This window comes from Nicotiana tabacum, chromosome 18 (assembly GCF_000715075.1).
Source record: "Nicotiana tabacum cultivar K326 chromosome 18, ASM71507v2, whole genome shotgun sequence".
In the NCBI taxonomy this organism is placed as follows: domain Eukaryota; kingdom Viridiplantae; phylum Streptophyta; class Magnoliopsida; order Solanales; family Solanaceae; genus Nicotiana; species Nicotiana tabacum.
Window position 1 is genome coordinate 122,575,241 of NC_134097.1, and position 22,927 is coordinate 122,598,167.

Sequence of the window (22,927 nt, forward strand, 5' to 3'; positions counted from 1 at the left end):
ATTTTAGTCTAACAGCAACTGTGTCTTAAAAGTTATTAGCCCAAAGCCCTGGGGTGGAAAGAGTCTCCTTTAACCCATCTAATTGGAAAGAATTTGTAGTATGAAACAAATTTCAAAAAGACTTTGAAAATTAACTCTACCAAGTGCATAACTCATTTTAACCAAGTCAAATTTTGTAAAAGTAAGTTGTCATCTTTTAAAACTTCTTGTCCCATATTGGTAATTACATAAATAAAATGCTCCCTTATAGGAAAAAAACATAGTGCAAGTGAGAAATGGGCAACAAAGTCCCAAAAAGTAGCCTTTATAAGGGAGCAAATCAGAGCACCTAACAATACTACTTTCCTTACTCCCCTGTCTGGCTGTCTCTCATTAGTCATCACACTGCTCTGCCCCCTTTTTTTTTTCTTTCTTCTGTCGACAAAAACACAAGAATTCTCCATCAGAATTTAACTGAATTTACTACACTAAGCTTATGGATAACCAAAGAACAACACTTCTTAATTGGGCTTACTTCTACCAAGGCAAGGTCAGAATTATTTCTCACTCACTATTCTACATTTTTATACATTTCCAAGCATTTTTTATGGATAATTTAAGACCATTTTCATGGAATTGATAGTGTGACTTATAGGTCACTGGTTCGAACCGTGAAATCATATGCAGATACTTAAATCAGGGTAGACGGCCTATATTACACCCCTTGGCTGCAACCCTTCCGGACCTTGCGTGAACCGGATGCATTATGCACCTTCTGCCCTTTTTTTCTTGGAATTTGAAAGTAAAATCTTGATGGGTTTTTTTTTTCTTGTGTTTTCTTAATTTCAGAGCATGGATGAGCTGAGGCAAACACTGTTGCTGACAACATTGGAGCTGGAGAACACAAGGTTGAAAGCTCAAGAGGAGCTAAAAATGAGAGATGATGAGATAATCCAACTAAAAGATCTACTAAACAGAGCCATTAATGACAAAAATGAAGCTCAAGAAAAATGCCAAACATTGGTATTAGAGAAACTCTTACTCCAACAACAACAGCACCAGCAGCTGCTACAGCAACAGTTTCAACAAACAGGTCCAATATTATCTGGAGTTTCAAGCATTGAAGATGAACCAAGAAACAATGGCTTCTCTTCTTCAGATTGTGATGAAAGCATTGTTTCTTCTCCAATTCTAGACTCCACTCAACAACCCCATTTAGCACCACAAGAAAAAGAACCAGAATTTCCCATAATTATAGACAAACCATTGCCTGAAAATGGGAAGTTTTTACAAGCAGTAATGAAAGCAGGGCCACTACTTCAAACTCTTCTTGTTGCTGGTCCTCTTCCTCAATGGCGTCACCCTCCACCACCTATGGATTCCTACGAGATTCCACCACCCCCTGTTGTTATTCCATCTCAAGATCCAATTTTCAATGCTTTTAACAACTGTGGTAGACTGAACAAGAAAAGGGGTGGTGGTCTTTTTGATGATTCTGATTCTTCTATTGGAACTAAGTATCTAAGGGTTGTGCTTTGATTTCCAGTTCTTGACAGAATTTAGTAGTAGTATTATATTTAAGAATATTTAGTGAGGCAGGCCAAAGTTGGAGGATTGAGTTGGAAAAGAACAACTTATGTTTGAAATTTTGTACAGAATTGGAAAAGATCTGAATTAGACTTTGTTGAAGAGAAGGGGGGGAAAATTAGAGTATTGTTCTGAGCTGAGCTATTTTTAGTTTTTGGTCAGTAATAGTATGTTGGTTGGATTGTCTCTTTCCTTTCATTATTACTATAATCTTTTTAGAGTTTGATTTTTGCATTATGATTGTTGATGTAACTTTGCTTAGCTGCATATTAGTGAGTTCACTCTCCCTCTCCTTGCATTTTCTTAGTATATTCTTGGACCATTGTAGGGATTGAGTCCTTTTCCTCTCTTTTTTTTAGTTAAGATTTTTGGGTTGTTAAAAAAGACTTAAATGAGAATCCAATGTTGCAATTTTAGCTCCTGTAAAATAGGATTATGTGCTTTTCCCCTCTACTTAAGGACTCAATAGTATTCTCATTTACCTTTCAGATGACTCCAAACCTCTAATCTTATAGAGAAAACTTACTATATAGATGATATAGTATGAATTGGCACAAGTTTAAGAAAAAAAATACTTTTAAAATATGTGGTTCTAAAAGTTTAATGTATAAAAGTTTTCTTATTAAAGATAAAAGTGGGTAAAATGTGATATTCTTTTCGAAATGTACTACTAAGGAATGCGTGTCATTTTAAATTGAAACAGATAGAGTAGTTAGCACAAGGCTCACTTGTCTAGACTAGAGTATTAACTCTTTTTTTTTATAAAGAAATGACATCATGTAGCCACTTTAAAGGGCAGCCATTTAGTAATTAGTCCTTCCATCCTTAATTTTAATTTTTCAGGACAAAAATGTAAATATTCTTAATTTAATATTTTTAGTTTTAAATTTCGGGACAAAATAAGTATTGATTAATCTCTAAATAACATCCTTGAGAATAACCATCCGTGCACTTGCCCCTCTCTTTTTTTGTTGCCTTTTCAAATTTTTAATTTTGACTATGTTTTGATTTTTATTGGGGTATTTTTTTTTCCTTTGGGGAGGGGGGCGGGGAGAGGGGGGGGGGGGGTAGATTTGGATTTTTGGGATTGTGGAGTATGGAGTTGTTAGAAGTGGAAGGTGGAAGAGAGCAACAACCAGAAGGTTTAAGAGCTCAGCCTTTGTCGGGTGAGTAAAGGAGTGGGAACCCACAAATCAGAATCAGGATCTACTCCTAATGTAATGTTAAAATTATTTAAATCTTGATTTGATGTATCTCTTAATCATTCTCTCTCCCTATACCTTTCTCTTGATTAATCTCTCCTTTTGCTATCAAACCGAACACAGTTTTTAATTCCCAATTTATTACTACTACTTTCTTGAGGCACTCCATATGTATCATAGCTTTTGCCTTTCTTCCCTGGTTAAAACAACATTAATTGAATCATTACAATCAAGAATTCTTTTCTTCTTTTGCCTTGTCTATTGTTGAAAAATAAAAAGTTTGTTTTTGGAAAAGTAGCAAAAATGGGAAAGGAGAGTCAGAACTTGCTAAACGAGAAATGGATAACACTTGCAAGTTGAAGAAACTTTGACATTCTAATGACCAATACGTAGAGGAGATTTCCAGCAACCCCCTTGGCTCTTACCTTGTTTCTTTTCTTTGTTAGGTAGAGTCCCCAATCAAATTAAAAGTTGTGTATAGTACAAAAGAGAAAGTGTTTTTAAAGTCTGAAGTCGAATTGCAATGTTTTCTAAGAATGTACATGCTACACTTTCTTTAGTAAAAATATCATTGGCCAAACAGTTACTAAAAAAAAAGGGAGCATTTACAAAGTTATTGAAAAATAGTCACTATTCAATGCGAAAATAAAAAACTTGGATAAAAACACAACAAATTCCAGCATAATATGCTAGATTGGAACTCTTGCATATAAACTTCCGGTCTGTTGGAATTCCAACACATTATGTTAAAATTTCATATGTAAAAAATTCGAACTCTAGCATATTATGCTAGAATTTTGCAGATTTTTAAATTGTTCAGATTTTATATTTACATGGAAAAGTGACTAAAATTTGATTACTTTAAAACTATGGCTAATTTTCTCAATTATCAATAGTAAATTACTAAATCAAGCTATTTCTAATTTGTTTTCCCCTTTCTTTACAATTGATAAGTTTGTGCGCACTTAAACTATTTCACTGATTACCTTCTACCTTCCACTAACACGGGGGCATTTGCAAAGATGGCCTTTTCTGAGACCACTACTTAAATGATGTCTACTGTTAGCCGACTTGAGCTAAATTTGTTTGCAAAAAGAAAAATTGATCCAACTACTTTATGGACGAAATCTAGACCACTAGAGCTAACTGGGAAAGATAATTTGAAGAGTGGTCTCAAAAAGGCTATACGGTGCAAATTATTCGAATAACTCAACTCACCAAAGTTTAGGCTCATGAAATTTGAGTACAAAAAAGCAAAAGAAAACATGGACTTTTTTATAGCAATTGGACCACATCCAACTAAGAAGCCAAAACATGTCAACAACGTGGCACATGCAGCTGACTATCAAAGAAACATTGAATTCGTAGAAGAAAGAAGATAAACAAATTGTTAAGATACATCAAGAAAGCCACATGCTCTCGAATATAAAAAATAAAATAAAAAAAGGGCAGCTCGGTGCACTAAGCTCCCGCTATGAAGGTCCGGACCACAAGGGTCTATCGTACGCAATCTTACCTGACCTCCTGATGTTTTGACTGCAAAAGAAACGTGGAAAATAGTTGGGGAATCCAAGAAATAGTACCTTGAAATTTCCACACTGGAGTACAAGATTAGCTTTTGGAAAATCGATAGAGGCAACTACAAATGGTAAGAAGCACCATTTCACCTCCAACAGATGAATTCTCATTAACTCTACTTTCTTTTCGCAGGGTCAGCAAATCAATTGAGGGAATGAAAATATAAGACCCAACTTACGCCAAGGATATCAATCTGTACAACAGACATGATCGTTCATTCAGATAAAAGACGTGAAGCGATCTTTGATTAATTTCTTCATTGTCATCCTCATCAGCTTTAGACGTGAAGTGAACTTTGATTAGTCTTCTTCATTATCATCCTTATCATTTTTATGATTGTGCTTCTGTGCATTAAACATATCCGCAACCTGAGAAGCAAAGCATGATGAGACAAAAGGTTTGAAGCCAACAAGGTCATGAATAAAAATAGAATAATAAACCAGCAAAGGATAAGATGACAATGCAAAGAATTTCACCATGTCTGCTGATGAGGCCTGCTCAGGATTCTTGTCTTCTCGTACACGAATCAAACGTGGAAATCTTAAAGAAATTCCCTGTGACAACAAATAGTAAATGATAAAAATATACTTCAGAATTATTATGTGTCTATGCTGAATTTAAGAAAGAGCCTTAACTTGCCACTAATAAACACTATATTGGCATGTATTCTACACATTTGAATAGGAGATCATCCCAACTGTCTGGGTTTCAACAACAGAAAGCACTAGTAACCTTTTCATATGCTTTTGCATGGTAAGCCAAGTAACACAGAGTGGCTTAGGTAGGCATAAAACTGCAAAATTCAGTTTTCTCACTGCATGTTCTATTCAAAAGACACATACCTTATCGCGATCCACGATACCTTGCGCAGCACGGTGGACTGGGCTGATGGTAAGATCAGCTGCTTTCACTTCCCATACCTGATATTTACAAAGTATTCTGGAGATATTAACCTTTGCATCATGAAGTAAAAATACAGATGATAAAATCTGTGTATCAAAGGGGGGAAGTGCAAACAAAGCACGCAACACGCAATTAAATTGCAGGCTTTATTGAAGAAAAGTATAAGTGAAGAATAAAATAGAATAGCATAAGAATTACACTTAAATGGATAAAGAAATTTAAAATTTTGCAATTGAGTGAATATTTATGGTTTATCATCGCCTCTTCAAGACAAAGCCCATTGGTGTCGAAGTGTATGCCTTAGCACCTTGGTGATTGCACTGAAGTGGCAGCTAAGTGAGGAGAAGTGCTCAGCTCGTTTCCGGCTTAAGCGAGGCTTTGACAACACAGGATAAAATCCACAACCTGTATTTACATGAAAAAGCTATCGACCCATTTTTAGACATTTAAAAGTTCGGAAAAACAGAAAAAAACGCCAGTTCAATCGGAGGCAGAGGGAGAGCATTAGCTGTGGGTTCGGACAAACCCAGTAACTTTTGCTTAAACCTTGTATTTGTATTAAAAAATTCATAAAATATGTAAAATATTTAATTGCGAACCCAGTAACTAAGGTGAACTATGGCTTCAGTGACGAATTCAGAACCCATAAACTTCAAATCCTAGCTCTGCCTCTGAGTTCAATAGTTGAATTAGAGGACTTCATAAGATCCCCAATCTTAGGAACAATGAAATTCAAGGGACAGCTTATAAAAGCGAAAAGTGCAAATAAGCAACAAGGTACGTGGGGCTTGAAGCGAAAAGAGAAAGTGAAGCGCACAATTAACAGAAAATTAAAAATTCCATACACATGAATTTAGTACTATAATAATCAAAATCATATTAAAATAAGTGATTTCAACATCCGATTACTATAATGCAGACTTTAATCCAACTCCTCAAAGTTGAGCTTTAAGGAAATGACAGTTTCTCGTTACGATCACCTTGACTGTCATTGCTTAAAGCATATTTTTATCTGAAGCAGATGGCTTCGCCCATGAAGCTATGCCCCTCTCTTCGCATCATATTAAGCGACTAAGCAGTGGGTTTTAATACACTACAAAGGGGTCAGTTAAGGTTCACCATGTCTTTCAAGAAGGAATTGGATCAGATGCCATATCTGCCCACCCAAAAGTATAAACAATAAACCCAACTAATAGATTCATGAGCATTTTACATACAAAAATCCTCATAAGATGGTAAAGCTAACATGAAACAGCTTTTTGACAAATGTCAATATCAAAAGATGCAGATGAAATGGATGTCTCACACTATGCACCAAAGAAGAGTAGAAGCGGAACGAATTACCTAGCTAATTTTTAAAAAATAAAAATAAGAGAGAGAGAAAGAGAGACCCTAAAAAGAAAAAATTAAACTGGGTTACAAAGTTTGAAGTATGGCAAATGAATGGAATGTAAAAACTATTACCTCAGTAGGTTCAAACCATACATCTGGATTGATGGTTTCCGCATACCTGTAATATGACTGAATATCACACATACGTTAGATGGGCACAAGAATCCCACAAACTGAGTAATTCGGGAAAGATGAAAAAAGCAACCTTTGGTTTTGGAATAACTTTGGAACGAAGGCTGGAAGAGCGTTCTTCAAGCATTGCTTCGGAAAATCCAGTTCCTAACCAGCAAATCATAAAAAAGCATGGCATATAAAAGCCAAGTACATAAGCAGGCTAAATTGTTGCCACTTAACAGTTAATGAGTAAACAGCTTACCAATTTTACAGATGCTCTGGAACTCCTCGTTGTTGCTATCATAACAAGCTAGGAGAAAGGCTCCGTAAACACCTGTCAGAAAATGTGCATTAGCCAACTAAACCAAACACAGGTCCCAGTTTATCCCCATAAAAGTAGATAAAGTTTACCAGTACGTTTCCCCCGACCATGAAAAGCAGCAATTGGTACCAAATCCAGTGAGTCACCAATACTGAAACTCAAATTGGTAAAAATTGAAGTTTCTCCTCGAGTACAAGCAGAAATATATCTAAAGCAGTACTCCTGACACATACCTTTCCATGTAGTCCTTCTTCAGTTTTAGCCAGTTATTTGACCGCTTTGAAGGCTCATATGTAGCATCTCTACTTAGCGTCTTGATAATCAATCCCTCATTACTGCAGAAACGGACAAAATTTAAGTGATAAAAATTAGTTTTCCAATTTCCTTCAACTAAAACTGAAGACATTACGACAGGAAGGCCCTTTTTTTCTTCTTTTTGGATCTAGTAAAGTGTAATTGTATTGATAATGGGGAAGCTCTCGTATATAAGAGACAGGAAGTCCAATTTTCCTGATGGTATTAACTAGGTTACAGGATCTCACTAACTAGCTAGGGTTCATTAAAAAATGTATGTCTTGTCGCTGCTGCAAAAATACACATAAAGAAGGTCGGCCCTTGAGAGGTATTTGGTATAAAGCTATCAATTAGTTGACCAGTAAGGTAGATAAAAACAACAATGAAGAGTCACACATGCTCTGAGTATTGCAAGTTTTGTTTCCTAACCTATTACCCAGGAGGATTGGAAGACACCAAGAAGCTACGAAATGGACAGCGTAGGAAATGACACTTGATTTATGAACTCGAAGAAATATTTGTTCCTTGCAAGAATTTTGATAAGTGATAAACAAATTAAGCAATTAAATAATGCACATGATTTTTTTTTTTGGGGTTTCCCACCCGGTGTCCACTACCCGCTCTGGGGTGCGACTAATCCGTATTCACACCGGGAATGCACATGATTTGTACTTATTAACTGTCCATGTCCATGTTTCAGGTGCTAGTAACCGTAAAAGTTGGCAACAATCAGAATATAACCGTAAAAGTTGGCAACAATTAGAATATAACTCTGTAACATTATTTTAAAACAACAGCGTGAAATGAATCTTGGGTAGAAAACACAAGCAGCATTAGAAATTATGTAACCAGATGATAGAAAAATTAGGCTCCCGCAACCAACAAAGTAATGTGAGGCTTTTTACATGAACAAGTGACTTCATGGGTCTCATTCTCTTACTCAAGGCGCCCAAATACACTTCCTGTGTCTCTCTCTCTCTCCCCCCACTCCTCAAGACTCCTTTCTTCAACTAATTCCTCTGGGTTCCTGCTTACCCCGGACCTCCATGCCAGTTCTCACCTTAACTCCTCTCTTCAACTGTTTCCTAATAAGTTCACGTCAACTGAGCTGGTTTTCTCTCTGTAGAGACAGATTCAATAATGGAGAACATACCAAAATGTGTCTCATGGAAGAAACATATCTTTGAATTCTAAAATCCCAGACACTTTGAAAAGACGCATTCACTTTGCTAAACAAATTTCACTTCGGAAGCATCACAGTGAAGGCAAAGCAAAAGGCTCTCTTTATATGCAATTTCAAATATTTTTAGCTTCATTTACTAAGTATCAGTTGCTATTAACTCCTAAAATAATCGAGATGCAATTCACTTAGCATTTCTCCTCAATCCACCATCATCTTAGTACTTGTAATAGCTATAACCAGATCCGAAAGCAACCACGTACACAACTACCATACACCACACCGATGCCTTCTCCTTCAACACAAGTAGCTCAAATGCTCATAAGCTTCAAACAAGTAGCTCAAATGGAATTGGACATAGAAAACATTTCTATCCGGGTCTTTTAAGAGAAAAGACAGAGAAGGTACAAACTACAAACCAAGAAAAGAACATTTTCGAACTCTCCACTTCCTGGACTTTACTTTTAACAAACTAAGGAGCAATATAGGGTACAAAAGTTCAAACCAACCAGAGGTGCAACTTTTTTAATCATAATAACAGATATTTAATCAAAGTGACAGCAGCAAAGACCAACAAACAAGGAACCAGCCTTTACAAGAATTGGCTGTTCAAATGCTTGATATAGAGCAGCCTGTGAGAGACTTTATAAAAATTCAAGTCATGATCATTACGAATACATTTGAGCTTAGCCAAAAAAATGTTGAAAATACATAATAAAATAAAAGAATACATTTGAATTACCAGAAAAACAGAAATAGATCAGTGTCTGACACTACCTGTCATTCACTGCAGCTTCAAGAAATTTTGTTATTTCCTCAAGATCGTTTGAGGTTACAGCTGTAGCAAATTGGAAATATCCGGGTTCTTCTTCAAATGACTTGTAAAGATGCTGCTTGAAGCCAGAAGCCACAGTATTAACGATCAACTTTGTGAAGTGGTGTCTTCGAGCGATAATTAATTGTTCACACAATGTTAATCTTGGAGAAAACTATAGGGTCCATTAAGCAAATGCCAATTTATGTACTAAAGGTAAACATGACAAGACATCAATATGGAAGAACAGTTTAAAATATTAAGAATGAGAATGAGATCTTAGGATGTCATCAGCCCACCTCCCGCCAAAGAAATTAAAAACTTAAGCTCCACTACGAGTAAATGTAGACTAACAATCAAAGCCATAGATAGCCAAGAATCTTCTTTATGTCAATACATGCCAAAACAACTTCACTATTTTCACTAACTAAGCCAGACATGACTCTTAATCATGCAGTCTTCTCATGTAAATGATTGCTAACAAAACTTCACTATTTTCGCTAACTAAGCCAGACATGACTCTTAATCATGCAGTCTTCTCATGTAAATGATTGCTAACTTGATGAGATTCAGGTCCACGGAAGAAAGAGAAAAGTCGTTCAAAAGGATAAGAAAGACAAACTACTGCCAAATCACTGGATTTTAAGAGAGGTCAACAGTCATTGCCTAGTCAACTGAGATTTGGGAAAATTAAACAAATCAAGCACAAAGTGCTGAAGATCCACCTGTCCCTTTCCTATTGTGCAACCTATGACAAGAAAGGAAGACTCCAAAAGGGCTTACTCATGACAGAGTGAACCTACTTTTATAATTTACAAGGGTCAATCGGTGAAGTGGAAAAGAGGTAAATGCATCACTTTCACTGAAGAGAAATCCAGAAGCAGCAGTAAGAGCTTCTGAATAGAGAATTTTCATGAAGAAATGGCATCTCCTCCTATCTCACAGCAGCATAAGACGTCAGTAAGATGCTCGAAATATGGCGTCTAAGGATAAGACATTTCAGCCAGAAGCCCATCAAGAAAAATGCTACTTAGTTTTCCGCAGAAGAAGCACAAAAGGATATAAATATGCATAAGAATTCACTGAAGTAAAAGAAGAGCGATATAATCATGAGAATAATAGGCAAATATTCAACCGCAAAAATGAAATTACCTCTCTGCGCACGTTAAGCTGCTCTTGAAGAAGAGGTTGTCCATTAAGATACAAGATATCAAAAGCATATATGCAAACGTTGACCTTGATATCATTCATGACAACATTCTTACGAGCACGCGTACTGAGGATCTGTCATGAACATATATCCATAAGTATCACCTCATTTTACACCATAATTACACATAAATATAGCATGGCAATTTCTCCAAGCAAATAATGGGCATTTATGGGAGAAGAAATATTAGCAGTTGAAGCTTGCTTGGGAAAATGAACATCAAGAGAGACAAAAAGATAAAAAAATATAAACTTGAAGGAGTTCAGACACAACTTGCTTGTTCAAACCCTATATGACCTGGACAGAATAAGGGTTCTTAGTTGATAAGAAACCTAACTAGGTTAGCCACTGATCGAAACATAGAATTTCTCAACTTTGTTCTGAAGTATGTTTCTCCTCCATCTTCTAGCTTAACTCCTGGTTCTTTGACCTCACATTTCTTCATCTTCTATCTTTTCTCGTTTATTCTTATTCACCCTCCAGTATCTCTAATAAAGGTATCGAGTTACTAAGTCATACTATGAAAGTGTGGGAGAAGGTGATGGAAGTGAGGGTGAGGAGGACGGTGTCTATATCCGACAACCAGTTCGGGTTCATGCCGGGTCATTCGATTATGGAAGCGATCCACCTTATTAGGAGGTTGGTGGAACAGTACATGGATAGGAAGAAGGATCTGCACATGGTATTTATTGACCTGGAGAAAGTGTATGACAAGGTCTATAGGGAGGTTCTTTGGAGATGCCTGGAGGCAAAAGGTGTGTCGGTTGCCTACATTAGGGCAATTAAGGACATGTATGATGGAACCAAGACTCGGGTTAGGACTGTGGGAGGTGACTCGGAGCACTTCCCGATAGATATGGGTTTACACCAAGGATCTGCGCTCAGCCCGTTCTTATTTGCTCTCGTGATGGACGCACGGATATGAAATATTCAAGGGGAGGTGCCATGGTGTATGTTGTTGATATAGTTCTAATTGATGAGACGTGAGGCGGTGTTAACGAGAGGCTGGAGGTTTGGAGACAGGCCCTTGAGTCTAAGGGTTTCAAGTTGAGAATGACTAAGACAAAACACCTGGAGTGCAAGTTCAGCGTTGAGCCGAGAGAAGCGGGCTTGGACCACAGGTCATCCCCAAGAGAGGCAGTTTCAAGTACCTTGGGTCGGTTATCCAGAGGGATGGAGAGATCGTTGAGGATGTCACACACCAATAGGGGTGGGGTGGATGAAATGAAGGTTAGCATCTGGAGTCCTGTGTGACAAGAAAGTGCCATTGATACTCAAAGGTAAGTTTTATAGAGTGGTGGTCCGACCGTCCATGTTATATGGGGCAGAGTGGTGGCCAGTTAAGAACTCACATATCCAGAAGATGAAAGTAGCAGAGATGAGGATGTTGAGGTAGATGTGCGAGCACACTAGAATAGATAAGATTAGGAATGAAGACATTCGGGAGAAGGTGGGTGTGTCCCCTGTGGATGACAAGATGCGGGAAGCGAGGCTTAGATAGTTCGGACACGTGCAAAGGAAAAGCCCAGATGCCTCGATCAGGAGGTGTGAGCAGTTGGCTTTGGCGTTCGAGAAGAGGGAGAGGGCGGCCTAAAGAAGTATTGGAGAGAGGTGATCAGGCAGGACATGGTGTGACTTCAGATTTCCGAGGACATGGCCCTTGATAAGAAGGTGTGGAGGCCGAGCATTAGGGTGGTAGGTTGGGAGGTAGCTGAGCATTTTTCTACTTCGTTCCGGGTGGGAGGCTGGTCTGATAAGGTTTTGTCCTAGGCTGCTAGCGATTATTGTTGTGTCCGCATTATTCTTTCGTTTTTCATAGTATCGGGCCTTATTCACTAGCTTTTGTTATTGTTTTTCATTTATTTTCTGGTTCTTATAATGTTGCTATTATTCCTATGGTTCTATTGATGGTACTGATATATTGTCTCTTTTCGTCTTCTTGAGCCGAGGGTCTTTCGGAAATAGCCTCTTTACTCTCCGGGGTAGGGGTAAGGTCTGCGTACACTCTACCCTCCCCACACCTCACTTGTGGGAACTCACGGGTGTTGTTGTTATTGCCTCTAGTATCGTTTATCTCAAAATAATCGGACTTTTCGGGGGACCTTAGAATAGGTGGAGAAAATAGAATGCAAAAGAAAACAAAAGCAAATCTAAGAAACATGGACGCCATCATCCAGTTTAGTTACACAAGGTAAACTTTCTTGTTTGGATTTAGATTCCGGGAGAGAATCTGAAGAGAAAATTACTCAGTATACCTTACAGTTCCTATTCTTTTCTTTAATAAGTATACCTCACAGTTTCTTTCTTGTTTCTTCCTTTCACAGATACTCAATCCTTCACATGTAAGAGCCATCTACACTTAATAAACAGATGGGAAATGGTCACTAGCACTACCACTTTCCAGCAAACTTTTGTCACACAGATTAATATTCAACCCAGAGTGGCCATCATATCACATAGGTAGATCAGAGTTACAAACAACAACTATGCTTCAGTCCCAAAAAAGTTGGGGTAGGCTACATGAATCCTCACTTCTTTATTTAAGCTCAAGTCATATCATTGTCATACCAAAATAAGATAAAGGTGAAACTGAAAAGAGGGCAGACCCCTAACCTAAGATTTCTGGTTATGACCAGCCGAAAACAGGCCCCAAGCTATATATATAGAGAGAGAGGGGGCAGACCCCTAACTTAAGAGTTCTGGTTATGACCAGCCGAAAACAGGCCCGAAGATAGATATAAACTCAAGTCATCATTTCATACCAAAATAAGACAAAAGTGAAACTGTAAAGGAAGCTATATATATATATATATACACACACACACACACACACATCTTTAGCTAGCAGATCAGAGTTACCAATAATTGAAAATCGCCCATCGATATTTACCAAAGCACCCCCAGAGCTTTGGTTCATTGGTAAAGGTACTACAGCACGGTTTGTGTCGTAGGCGCATTTCACGAGTTTCAAAGCTATAACCAGTGGATTTCTCGGTTATTATTTACTGAAGATACTAGAAGAGTTTTTGCAACACATGAAAAGAAAATCAGAAGCCATCAATCGGTATCAGAACTGGGAGGTGCTGGAAACTGAGAATCAAATGTGGTGATAAGAGTAAGGGAACTGGTATCTGTTGGCATCAACTTTCACTTGACCAAAAGTCGAACTTAGTTTGGAATTGAAAATTGGACCCTGATTACTGCTATCTAGTACCCACTTTGAGACTATAGGAATTAGGATCCATTGGGTTAGAGTGAAAGCAATAGACAACTTGAGTGAGCAAGAAGGGATCAACATAATCTGTGCTAAAGAGGATAGAATTTTGGCAAAGGTGAGAAACAAGAATACGAAATGGAGACTGATTTATTCAGCAAATACAGTGAGGAGTCACTGACTGGGTGTAGCAGATTGTGCCCTGCGTTCTTCTCGCTTTTTAACCAGCTTCCCTTTTCTTTTAAAGTGGATTCCGATTTCCTCTTAAACAGCTTGTATTTTCCTTAACAAGTTAGCATCGCTCCCAACTTCCGCACCTCACTATTTTTCCAAGCATCGAACAGAAAGCCGTTTTCCTGTTAATCCATGTCCATTTCCTCACCAACTTCCATGTTCCAAACTAATAACAAGTGACTACTCTAGAGTCCAAAGTTTAAGCATTTTTTCTCCCTCCTCTCTTTTGCACCGCTTTAGATTTATGCTAATCATTAGGGCTAGCAGTTTGAGCCAACCCACAGCAAAGAAGCATTATTTGAGAGTTGATTCAAGTGGTGAGTTTTTGAATACTAAGAATTTCTCTCCTACTTGTATTTCAATTGCAAAAGTTCTTCATACCCCTTCATGAAGACTCTATGAAAACAACCGCAGTTGATATAAACATATATCCCTTTTTAGCCATGCAACAGCTGCTAGAAGGTGATAGATCGTGTAAATTAATAAATAAACCAGCATCTTTAACGCATGGGCTTAAATGAACAAGGGAAGAGAATACTTGAGTTTTTTCTCCACCATACCTATTTTTTTATGATTATAATTATCTTAGTGCTGCATGGTTTTGACAAGAGAACATGTTCCCTATAAAGACGACAGTCAAACAAGAAAGAGCAAAGCGATCAAGAGAAAGCTCAGGAGCTAACATATTGAGCTATAGCAGCATGTCCGAATGCAATTTATATATCTACTTTGCTATGGAAAAGAGTTGTTTCTGTCAAGGTTAATTGTTGTTGGATTGCCTCTATAATCAAATTTTACCACCTTTGAAGCCCCAAGGATAGATCTAGAACTGCAAAATATATATAGATTAGGTGCAGATGATTCACCTGAAAGGGCAGGATCTTCTGTTTCTCACGGTCATATGCGACCAGTTCACAATCAAGAACAAATGATGTTGCAGAAGATTTTTTCAATCTGCAACAAGCTACAAGAATTAGCTAACAAATTTGCAACAGATTTCAGGTTATCTACGACTCTGGCATACAAGGTACACATAATTGCCGAGAACACGGATCTTGTAACAATAGTTTACATACCATATAATACATTAAAAGTTAAATTCTTTATCTGCCTGAGACCAGTTTTCACAATGTATAAAGAATAAATTGCATGCAGAACTCATAATCTGATTTTTTACGAAGAAATTAAGTCAAACGTCACATAGTTACAATTGGGAGAATGAAATAGTGGTTTAATCTTCACAATTATGGGTGTGCAAGAGAGCTGGGACAAACTTTTCCGAAATCCACTTTAGTTGGTTCAATGAGTTGCTCAGTCATCAAGTTTGATGTCTTGCTTTCACATATTACTTACTAGTTCTAGTTGCCCAAATATTCAATATCGTGCAAGTCCTTGATAAATTTCATATATCAAGATTCAATTTAACTATTTGTGCACAACAACAGTCAGCTGACAAATACTTGATCCTGGCTTTGCAAACTATAAGAAGATTCAATTTAAGAGTCAAAGTTCCGAGTTAACAGATGCACAGGACACATCAACTTTAGCAATCAAACTTTCCTTTTTTTAAGCAGCATATGTAAAATTAGAGCCAAGGTTTTAAGGTCTCCACTATAATGTTGCAAATAAATGGGAAGCTTTTAACATCTGTAGAGAACATTGAGCTAAGAGGAAGTACTCGCAGATTACAACTGCAGAAACAGAAAATCCAAACAAATGGAAATGATACCTTGAGATAGCAGCAACAACGTCAGGAAACTTTCCAGTATTTCTTTCTGCATTTCGGCTGTATATCTCAACAGAACCATCTTCCAAGTAATGTATCTGAATTAAAAAGACAATAACTATAGTTCAACACAAAAATTGAAGTGCAAATAATAGGTTTAGTTTACAAAAATTAAGAGGTCCTGGAAAATGTTCAGAGAACAATATTTTAGACTGATCTCAGTTGAATTTCAATATTTATGATGTGCAGCTACGACACCATTTATCAGAAGGGTCGAGTTGAGGAGGACCCAAATTTTTTACATAATGGACACTGTAATGAATACCAAGCAGAGAACTCAAGTTATCAATAGCAAGAAAGAGCACGCAATGCCTTAAATGAAGGATATCAATAATGTTGCAAAATCTATATTGGCGGTTTAGCCATCTGTCAATGAAAAAGAGGCTCATTAGTAGCTAGATTGCTTCTAAAACCAATTCTCCACCCAGTTCTACAACATCCAAAGACTCTGGATGCTAGAAAAGAGTATACATCCAGGAGGTGCTAGAAAGTTTGAAAATGTAAGAGAAATAAGTTTAGGAGAACAATTGCAGCTGAGAACTAACAAAAAAAGGCACAAAAGATGTTAGGACTATTTTTGGGGGAAAAATAGAAGTAATCTATCATAACTAGGATCTGGTGAACCAGGTTTGAAACTGAAAGTTCTGTTTCTATGATATAGTAAAGAAAGAGAAAAGAAAGCGATTTTATGGGCCACAAAAAACATAAACCTGTAAATCAAAGAGGAAAAGGGTAACCAAGTACATTTGTCCTGCAGAACCTCAAAAGCAGGGCCCAGAAAATATGAAATTACAGCCTTAATCAAGTCACAAGCTGAGGAGAAATTTCCCCTCTCTTAAAGAAGGGGAAGACAGCAATGCTGAAGACAAACCTACAAGCTGGCACACCGGACTTTTCACGCAAACAATCATCAAGTCCGGAACAGAACAAGAAGCAACAAGTTTCAAGAGCTATTTAGCGAAGCTGTACAGGAAAAGGGCCATGATGTAAAGGGGGGAACATGGTATCCTTAGGATCAGTCCCACTAGGTGCAGCTTCTGCAAATAAGTGAAAGCACTTCAAACACTTCTGGCTTTTACCACCAGCCATTCGTCTCCTGCTCTAAATGGATTCATTAGTTCCAATCCAATGTCTATGATGCAGATGAACCTTGAATAAGATCTGAGTACATTAAAAGGAATACTACCTCTTTTTCAAGATAATAATACTATAATAGCCCAAATCTCTCACTAAATTGCGGCAAAGAATTTAGTTGTAAGGAAGAATCAATTCATATGTTCTAATAGGCAATTCCATACGCATAACTCAGAAACCTAGTTGAATAAGGCTTTTTTGAGAAGGAAAATTGTGGACCATTTCTCGATGTGTGTGTCATCCTTGCATAGGGGCCATGCTAATCTTCTCCATGTCTTTCCAAATTTATCGGATGATGTATATTTCAAAGGCATAGTACCTATTCTTCAAGAAGATAATAGCCTAAATCTCGCATTGAATTGTGGCAAATAACTTAGTTTTGTTAGGACGAACCAATTTCACATGTTTCAATAGGAAATCCCACACAAACAACTTGGAAACCTAGTTAACTTCCACATACTATGATAAGACTTGTCTTCTTTGTGTTCTACTGCATTAATAAAAGTTCCTTCCTCTAATAGATATTAAACAAGATTAACCAAGAAACGGACAGCTCCATCAGCTATGAAGGAAAAAAAGGAAATCAGCTTACATTTGGGAGTGTGGAAGTGCATACGCAGATTATGGGAGGAATTCTCTAAACACCACCACCTTACATTTGGGAATGGCAACAAATCAAATTTTGGAAGGATAAATAGTTTGGGAATTCAGCCCTAAGGATTGACTATCCTAACCTGTTCCAGATTGCAAGTGATCCCGACTCTACAATCATTCAAAATAAGGATGGCCCCATTTGGAATGTTAGTCTAAGAAGGAATTTGCAGGACTGGGACGTTTCTGATTATGTTCGACTGCTAGAGGCACTACATAGTGTCACACTAAATGAGCACATCACAGATAAGTTCAGATGGGGAGGAGCAAGTGATGGTAGGTATTCTGTGAAGGCAGGGTACAGGCTAATAATGGCTAGAAATGGAATTACCGATTTTTGGCCATGGAAATTAATATGGAGAACCAGACTACCAACCAAGGTCATCTGCTTCAGCTGGATTGCACTTTATGAGGCGTGTTTGACTCAGGAGAACCTTGTTAAAAGGAACTTCCAGTTAGTTAATAGATGCTACGTGTGTCAAAGGGATGCAGAAACCAACAACCACCTATTTCTACATTGTAGAGTTGCAGCAGATATTTGGAGCATGCTTTGCTCTGTTTTTGGTATTAGCTGGGTTATGCCTCACAACATGAAGGAGGCATTTCAGAGCTGGGGCAGCTGGAAAGTTGATAAGACCATCAACAGAAGGCACCGAGCTTGTATTTGTTGGAGCATATGGAATGAAAGAAATAGAAGATGCTTTGATGGACTTTCAACTCCTAACCACACCCTAAAAGCTAAATGCCTTCTGTTTTTATTTAGCTGGGCAAATGTTTCCCCTGTAGATTCCCCCGAAACATTTGTGAACTTCGCTAGCTCTTTGTATCTAAGTTAGCATGTATGTAGTAAGCTAACAGGTGGTCTTTTTTTGCTTTTTGAAGCTTCTATGCTTCTGATTCTTGTAATATTTTGCATCTTCTTGATGACATCAATGAAGCCAATTATTTCATCAAAAAAAAAAAGGAAATCAGCTGCATGGAGGCAGCGTGAATACTTTTTTTTTTAAAGAAAAGAATCATGCGACCAACATTTCATTCTATTAGGTAAATGGTTGTAATTAGGGTGTATTCTTTCAGCAAGTTTCTAATTTGCAAATAATTTTAGTCCCCGTTCATTTAGTGTTCAGTTCCTAGAAAGGGAGTATATGAATCAGTAGTAATTTACTGAATAAAATTATTAATAAGAATAAAATTATAAGAATACCTGAGCACGTTCACCGTCATACTTGTATTCACATGTGAACTCCATATCCTGAAACTTATCAAGAATTTCAGATACTCCTTTGGTTGGCTTAGCTAGCATAGGTCCAACCGGAACACCAGGTGAGAAGCTGCATGTTTCTGAAAGCTTCCAAACACCATCAGCTAGAATAGCAGGAACAACTTTTTCATAAACCGGAATTACAGAGTACACTTGCTTTACAATCTTGGCAGCCTGCCAAACACAAACGTCAAATGAAAATAAGGAACTAATGAGATATGCATTGAATAGCAATGCAAATGTAACAGGCAGCTTGTCCAGCAGACTTACATCATATACAAAATGCAAAGGGATCAGAATTTGATGAATCAATTAATCATGAATTTAAATAATCAATTAATCTTCATGGTGTAGATTGGAATGAGTAGAAGATGGTGAAACCCTGTTGCAATTTCTAGAATCTTTTGTATTGACAGTCAGGGTTTTCTTTTGCTGCTTCTTACCATCTTTTACTTGTAACTGTAGCACTTTCTTAGTGCTGACTTCTGACAGTAATAATACTTACCATTTCAAAAAAATAATTTCGCAGACCATTCTCTATCCATAAAGTACGGCTTTCAAGTTTTGGTGATGATTAAAGAGTTAAACACAAAGCACAATACTTCTATCCAACAATTAATAGTACTATAAAGGTGTATTTCTTTCAACCATGGTGGGGCCGATGGATCTGCCACTGCTTGTACTTCATCACAGTTCATGCAAGTTTGCAGGAAGGAAAATATATAGAAAACTCCTCCCAAATGGGCAACAACACACCTCTTCCAAAGGAGAATCTACACCTGCAGGAGGTGATGAATGCTTGTCCGAGTACACAGAAGCTTGAGCAAGTGCGACTAACAGTGTTTGTTCAGCCAAACCAATGCGTAGCTTTGTCTGCAAGAAAGAGAAATCAACTGAAGAAAGGTTCAATGTGCAATGCAACAGCTAACTAGCTCTATGAAGAAAAGAAAAGAAAAGAAGAAAAGGCAAACTCTAACCTGGAGGAGGCGAATCAAATATTGGGGTTCACAATCAGTAGCTGCAACAAGTAGTGATTTAATGTAATTCTTTTTCTTTTCCTGACTATCCTTCCCAGATTCCTGAAAGAATTCCCACATAAGAAAAGACAACTTAATCATAGTACAAATACTACATATAATAACTGCAAGATCCAAAACAATATCAGATAAAACAGGAATAAATATTTAAATAGAGGATCATCTGCACCACATAAAGGAGAAACTTATTTTGTAGCTTCGCTGACAAACCCAATTAGCACAATACACAGAACTGACTTTGATTGGAGGCTTCTATAGGAACTTCAAATATGTTTTATGAGAGCTATGTCACTTAACATCTTAATCCCACTTCAAGAAGTATTTAAAAAAAAAAGAGAGAACTATGAAACTGGAATACCTTGGCAATAATTCGAAACGTGTCAAAAACTTTGGCAACAGTCAATGCTTCTGGTTTACGCATCAGAGGCTGTGATGAACGGCTTGCTTTTGCAACAAGGCCCAAGTCTCCAAGCTCCTGTATTTAACAATGAAAACAGATGTTCGGACTAGTCAAAACCTATTTGGAGTAAAGGTTGAATATCGTAGATTGCATGATCTAATTTAAATAGAACAGGTAAGAATGTAGACATTACAGAATACTGATGTATGACATAACCGTACAAATTTTCTATTAGTCCCTTATGTATCAAATGATCATGTAACTGTAGCTACCACGTATATGTGATCAAACACATGATTTTTGAGATGTTGCTCTAAATGTTATAGTCAGATATGACGATTCTATCAGGCTTGCAGCTAGGATTTGGTCGATGACTAGGTGAGAAAAATGTTCATTAGGATAGAAAAACTATGCAAACTGAACATGAAATATGGAATACACAAATCTCTGTTTAATGTACTGACAACTTGACCAAACTATTAAGAAGAAGTTGCACTAATAGCAAGGTACTATACACAGCAAAAATAGAGGCTTGTTCCATTTTAGGCTTCTAAATTCAAGTACGTGCCGAGGCAATGCAGTATTGATACCCCACTAACACCGCGACTGCCACCCCCCACCACCCCAAAAAAAAAACAAGTCTCTGCATTTCCTTCAATCTCCAAACAACACTAAAGCTAAATTACACTTTTGTCCAGCAGATACTCCAAACACTAGTTTTCTACAAATTCGAAGAAACCGAAAAAGAGGAAAAGTAAAAACAGAAACAGTGGCATGAAGTAGCATATAATTACTAACAAAATCTGCACCAATGTGATGCACAAATTTCAGAACGAATTTACCTAATAAGTCTCATAGTTCAAGTTCCACATATATACTTTTATTTCCACTGGAAGAGCCCCGAATATCTTCATTTGACAAACCATGGCATGAAGCTAGGCGTATATGGGGTGTCATTGACTAAACAAACTAACACTATTACTTCAAATATTCATTTCATCAACCCCGGCCAGACTACCCATTAAATAAGGACAAACTAGGGATTTCAAAAGGACAAGGCTAAGGCAATTACACTCATTAAGAAAAGGTTAACATTCGCTTCTAATCTTCTCTCGAGACCCACACACTGCACCATTTTTAAGTCAAACAAAATATTAAAGTCAAGTTAAAACAAATTATACTAAAGGGCATTAACGCTTCAGCTGCAACCTTACACATTGGGAAATTTCCAACCTAGTTCTTCCAAATTAACAAACTTAATACCTTATATTGCTTCTTAATATGTGCTTCTTTAGTGCCACAAGCTTCAGCAAGTGCCTTGATTATCGAAGCATCGCCAATACCAAGCTCCAAACCATCATGTGCAGCTGCAATCTTGTTAGCCGAAAGGTACACAACAGGCAACAAATCCTCGGGCGTCGTCTCAATCACAGTCCTCAACATATTAGTCACAATTTCAGTAATTACAATTCTTCCTGACTCCTTCGAAATCGCGTCGAACGCCTTAACTACAAAAATGAACGGCACTCTCTCACCATCCCTCCAATATGCAGCCTTTCTTGGATCAAAGTTGGCAGCTTTTTTCTTCAGCTCAGTCACACTCTCATCTGGACTTATCATCTTCTGTTTCTTCACCAGAACCTCTTCACTTTTCGACTCATTAACCAAATGGGTGTCCTCATTTGGCTTCAAAATTGAATCTTGATTATGATTTTCAAGAATAGCAGTTTTATTGGAAGTTTCAGCTTCTGGGGTTTTGCGTTTCTTGGGTGAGGAATCTTGGGTTGGGGTTTTTTTCTTGGAATTTGCCATAAGGACATCGAAAGCAGAGCGACGAGTTGACATGGTTCTTGAATTAGGGTTTAAGAAAAGGGGTCTAATGGTTTTAAGGGGATTAAGGGGGGATATAAGGAGAAAGAGTGAAGAGGGTTTAAGGGAGAAATGGAGACGGTTGTAAAGAGAAGGTTGAGCGAAATGGTGACAGCATGAGCGCAACGGCAACATTCAATATGGAAATGGAATTGGTCTATGGAGAAGTGTGCAAAGGAAGAAAGGAGGGAATTAGGAAAGAGGGAATGGCGGGAAAGGGAAGAGGTGTATTGTAGCAATTGGTGGACTTGCTTTATAAGCCAATCATCTTGTGCCACCACGGCAGTTCCATTTTTTTGAGTTTCTTCTCTCTTTTCCTTTCCTTTTTTTTTTGGGGGGGGTCATCTATATAGTGGAATCATCCCCAAATAATTTTTTGAGGTTGTAACTTGTAATGTAGATGTTACTTGCTCTTTTTATGCTTTAGATAATCGACTGGCTTAATAAATTTAAATTTATATTGTGAAAAGGTAATGAAATCTCATTCATTTTACCACAGTTTAGGTTAGTACTTTCCTTTTTCATTCAAGTATTGTGTGAAGAGACAACTCATTGATGCTGATAAAAATGTTCATTTAATCATTATATTATTGTATTGAGCTCTATATTTTTTCATTTTTGTGTGAAGAGACAAAACCATTGAGCTATTCTATTGTATTCTTTTTGTATTACGATTATATTATCCGTTATATTAAAAAATACAATGATAGAACTCACCTTTTTCTTCTTTCTTTTTGGTTGAAGCGAGTAAAAAAATAATTGAAAT

General features: G+C 37.4%; 2 protein-coding genes and 1 non-coding gene across 4 annotated transcripts; 1 reads left to right on the top strand and 2 right to left on the bottom strand.

The window, feature by feature from the left end:
• Positions 1 to 215: 215 nt before the first annotated feature.
• On the top strand, positions 216 to 1,767 carry LOC107828009 (uncharacterized). Of its 2 annotated transcripts, none has more exons than XM_075237218.1 (2): positions 216 to 524; positions 829 to 1,767. In XM_075237218.1, the coding sequence occupies exon 2, from the start codon at positions 832 to 834 to the stop codon at positions 1,516 to 1,518; it is 687 nt and encodes a 228-aa protein (XP_075093319.1). In that variant the 5' UTR covers positions 216 to 524; positions 829 to 831; the 3' UTR covers positions 1,519 to 1,767. The 2 variants fall into 2 exon arrangements, with proteins under 2 accessions (XP_075093319.1, XP_016510747.1); XM_016655261.2 differs by having other exon boundaries at positions 220 to 529.
• A 2,591-nt stretch (positions 1,768 to 4,358) lies between these two features.
• On the bottom strand, positions 4,359 to 22,332 carry LOC107828011 (DNA ligase 1). The gene is made up of 17 exons (XM_016655262.2): positions 21,556 to 22,332; positions 20,251 to 20,367; positions 19,833 to 19,934; positions 19,612 to 19,728; positions 18,799 to 19,029; positions 15,753 to 15,847; positions 14,890 to 14,977; positions 10,518 to 10,649; positions 9,329 to 9,441; positions 7,311 to 7,412; positions 7,167 to 7,228; positions 7,018 to 7,089; positions 6,847 to 6,920; positions 6,714 to 6,770; positions 5,189 to 5,266; positions 4,823 to 4,900; positions 4,359 to 4,714 (listed from the first exon to the last, which is right to left on the bottom strand). The coding sequence occupies exons 1-17, from the start codon at positions 22,294 to 22,296 to the stop codon at positions 4,646 to 4,648; spliced, it is 2,328 nt and encodes a 775-aa protein (XP_016510748.1). The 5' UTR covers positions 22,297 to 22,332; the 3' UTR covers positions 4,359 to 4,645.
• Positions 17,151 to 17,249, bottom strand: LOC142173076 (U6 spliceosomal RNA). The gene has a single exon (XR_012702506.1). It is a non-coding gene; the product is annotated as a U6 spliceosomal RNA (small nuclear RNA).
• Positions 22,333 to 22,927: the final 595 nt, after the last annotated feature.